Source organism: Pholcus phalangioides, unplaced genomic scaffold (assembly GCF_987345545.1).
Source record: "Pholcus phalangioides strain wild (caught in Gottingen) unplaced genomic scaffold, Ppha-v1.0 ptg000016l_1, whole genome shotgun sequence".
Lineage (NCBI taxonomy): Eukaryota > Metazoa > Arthropoda > Arachnida > Araneae > Pholcidae > Pholcus > Pholcus phalangioides.
In genome coordinates, this window is record NW_028301609.1 from 11552501 (window position 1) to 11556761 (window position 4261).

The 4261-nt window shown below is 36.0% G+C and overlaps 1 protein-coding gene across 1 annotated transcript; it reads right to left on the reverse strand.

Annotated features, from left to right (window-relative positions):
* Positions 1-2160: 2160 nt before the first annotated feature.
* On the reverse strand, positions 2161-3363 carry LOC149075047 (F-box/LRR-repeat protein 6-like). The gene has a single exon (XM_089245999.1). It carries the CDS (start codon positions 3361-3363, stop codon positions 2161-2163), a length of 1203 nt encoding a protein of 400 aa, XP_089102125.1.
* Positions 3364-4261: the final 898 nt, after the last annotated feature.

The following is a 4261-nucleotide window of genomic DNA, read 5'->3' on the forward strand; positions in this document are numbered from 1 at the left end:
GATGGGATAAAACACTACCTGGTGACAGATTCAGGAATTTTTGATGAAATCTGGAAATCTCAGCAACATAGAAACAAAATCATGCTCTTGTTAGTGTAGCTTTATAGTAATCTCAACTTGCTGAGAACAATAACAGCGTCATTTAGTGACATATTTGGAAACTTAAGATTCTTTCTTGTAATCTAAAAGGTTGAGAACCATTGTCATTTGCCATTCCTCCTAGCATTTTATCGCAGTCATTTTCAATAACAACTCCTTTCGAATTTATCTGAGAGTGCCAGTAAAAATACGAATCGAATATTCATAATAATGTTAGTAAATATCTTATAAATCGGCGTTATATCAGAAAACACACAAAAAAAGGCAAATAAACGTGAAATCTCGTAAAAAAATATCTTTATTCACGTGTTACTAAGAGGTATCTTCCATTATTATAGAGAACTCTCTCGGACGGGACATACGTATCCAATCGATTTCAATTCATCATCACGAGACATTTCATCAAACAAAAGAGCCTTAACCGATTACAGAAGTATCGGTGCTACTGTGTCCATGACAGGGTAATGCATCAGAGTCTTCTGAGAAAACATAATCTCTCAGTATCCAATTCTTAGAAAAAAGGTTCGTGAAAACTCCATTAGGCTCGAGTGTTTCATGAATAATTCGGGTAAAGTGTCAGCTCCAGCAAGTATGAAGCTGATAAAAGTAGAGATTTAATGAGTTTTTTTTTTTTTCTCGAAATAAGATTCTCGAAAATATCAATCTTGTGCTATACACAGAAAAGAAAAGTTGTCTTAATACCTCTGCTAAATGTCCAGTTTCACTAAAGATCTCTGATGGTCAACGAAAGACATCATACGTGGACTATGAAAGGTCTACGTTTGTCCACTTAGTTATCCGATTACGTTGAAAACGTCATTTTGGCAGAAAATATCGATATTTATTTTGTTAATTCTTGTGAAAGCCCTGCTTGTTGTAATTCCAAAACAAGATTTGTTTTGTTTATATGATGCTTAGAATTGAAGTTACGTTCACATTAGTGTTGAGTTTTGACATACAAGAAATACGTGAGGGAAAACTGCAAACGTGTTTTACGAAGAATGTTATGTTTGACATTTTACTTGAGTTTGAAACATGACTTCTAAAAATCTATTCATTTTATCAATACGAAATTTTAATATAATATTCTGCAATTAATTTTTGACTTTATGAACTGAAATCTCAGGTCTATCACATATATGCGTGATTACAGTGCTTTATAGACGATACGTAGAATGAAATTTTAAAAGATCCACAACTTCATTAATAGATTTGAATGCAACGTACGAGCATACCATACAATCCTCTACATTTTGATTCATAACTTGCACCATTACTCTCTCAATGTACAGTGAAAATAACAAAACACTCCATTCATGGAAAATTTTAACAATCATGTTTCTAATATTACACGAATTTTGCTTGAAATTTGACATGGAAGTGACATATGTAGCTCAAAAGATTTTTGAGACACTTTCACCTAAACACTATTTTGAGACACTTTCACCTAAACACTATTTTGAGACACTTTCACCTAAACACTATTTTGAGACACTTTCACCTAAACACTATTTTGAGACACTTTCACCTAAACACTATTTTGAGACACTTTCACCTAAACACTATTTTGAGACACTTTCTATCAAAAAACATCAGTGAATTTCATTTCAGAGCCATTTTACAGAAAAATGCTATTGAACGTGGGCGGATACATTAAAGCTTGTGAACAATCATTTTTATAGCTTTCAATTCTTTTCAGAAAGGAAACTCCTGATTAAATAAAATGCAGGTCTCGTATTTAGGAACGGGAGTGAAATAATGGTTGTTGCATAGCACACCATTTCCTGGAAAATATTTATTTATCTCTTGAAGAAGAATAGAATGACGAGAGTATATTATTCAAGTTTCCCAAATCACACCCTAACGAAAAGATTCAGAATATTGGCTGTAATATTGAATAGTCAAGAAAAAACACACACATGCGCTGTGAACCAAACCATACGCAGTCAAATGAATAGTAATAGTAACATCTGTAGAGATGAGTAACATCCGAAAAGAAACGAATCTGTATATTCATTAAGTAATAGTAATATGCGAAAAAAAAACGATTTATATTCATATTCATGCTTCATTTGTTTCTTGATTCTCGATACGTGAACAGAAATCTTCTACAGCCTTACGATCAGTCAAAGATAGATCATACTTGCCGTCGGTCATACAATAAACATTTACGAGATTCTTAGACTTTCGCATGAGTTTCACTAAGACATGCTCGTTTACTTTTCCCGCCAGAATGTCTAAATATGAAAGCTTTGGATCGAGATTTTCATCTAAATAAGCTTCCAAAATCCCAGTCAGATCATTGAACTCACTTTCCAGCCAAAGCGTTGTCAGAGTACGTTTCCACTTGCCCACTGCTTTCCTCACAAACTTCACATCATCAGTTCTGAGACTACAGATTATCAAGACATCGATTCTCTTTAACGGAATTTCCGACATGTTATCAAGTCGCAGATTCGAACATCTGCTCAAAATCAGATTTTTTAGACATTTTGAGTTTTTCAATATGGGGCACAAGTCCAGTCCACCAAAATCAGTTTCATGAGCGTTAAATAAGCTCAGTTCTTCGAATCCGGCGAGATTTTTCGATTCCGACACAACTACGTCACAGTTGCTTATTATCAGCTTTCGCAATTTCGGACAACCAACCATGAGTTCGTCTACTGGGAAACGAACTTGTGAAGAGTCCAAACAGAATTCGTAGATCTGCAGCTCTTCTAATGAGTGGCAGTGCTGAGCGATCCTCGAAACCAGATTTTTGTCCGCTCTGAAGAGATAGTTGTCCAGATACAATTTCTTCAATTTCTGTCCACCAGTCTTCAAAAACTCATTAACCAAATATGGCCTTTTGTCTGTAGAAGGCTCCAATTCCAAGCTTTGGATATTTGGGCAATGTTTTGCTATTGCCTCCATCGAAACTTTCGTCAGAAAAAGTTCGGAAACTTCCAGTTCAATCAGGTTGGGGAAATATCGAATCAGCTGAACAAAATTTGGTGCATCACGGAAACGGCCGTAGCTACCGATGTTGAGGCTTCGAGCAGATGAGAGTAAACCCTTTTCACCCAACAGCTTGAATTCACTCCAAGTCCATCTCTGATTGGTCGACGTAACATCCACCCACAGCGAAGGAGTCGAATGGATGTCTCTCCATCTTTTGCAGACCAGTGGTATGTTCTTTAAGAAGCATCGATGCCTCTGGGATTTGATGTAGAACGAAAAGATGTGGACGAGAATCTCCGGGGGCAAATCGTTGATGGTGTTCATGGTTCCCGTGTCTTTGTCACGATTGCTTTAGATTACGCAACTTTCATGTTAAACAAGAACATACTTACACAAATACTAAGCTAAGCCTTTATATCAGCTACATAATTCTAATACCGCATATGTATAATGTAATAAGATGTGCTACTACAATATCGTATATGCATCTCGTATACAATCCTCTCGGGAATTCATAACAATCGGTACTCGTCGAACGCGTGTGTGTGTGTATGCGTGGACGTAACATATATGTATTGTTGAAATTATCTACGTTCTGTGTTATACTGATGTTGCTACCTGTCTACCATATTTTGACGTGAAAATGGTGAACTCCTTAATCTTCATGTAATGTAAGTAATGTTTTAAACGTCTGCCTGTTTCTGCGTAGACATTTTTTTTTTTTCAAATTGGAGACCCGCTAACGTTTACCTCGAATTTGGGTAACGGCTGTAAACCAACTTCAGCCGACCACCGCAACTGTGCCGCAAACGGGGTTCGAACCTGGTTCCTCACGAACCCTCTATAGGTCTGTGAGAAAATAATTTCCCATTACTATAAAAATTAAATTAATTATTGCAATTTATTCTTTTTTCTTGTGAAGTTATATGAAGAGCGGGTTGTTGTTCATATAGATGTAAGCATTTCATTCATATGAGATTCATTTCCTGCCGTTAATGAATGTTTTTTTAATGAAAGTGGGAAGTACATGTATTCCAGTGGTTCACTGGGTAGCGGCCCTTCGCTGAATATCGTTGTTCTGTGGAGTTCGCGTTCAAATTTTCCTCATTAAAAAAGCAGTGACTTAGTTAAAAGGTATCTAACCAGTTTCATTGTAATTCAATGTATAATTTGGTATTAAAAATTTCTCGATGACGTCAAAAATCTTGCTCAAAAGAGAAAA

What these genes read in the sequence shown, in the direction of transcription:
- LOC149075047 (XM_089245999.1), bottom strand. Translation starts at nt 3,363, where the DNA reads ATGAACACCATCAACGATTTGCCCCCGGAGATTCTCGTCCACATCTTT.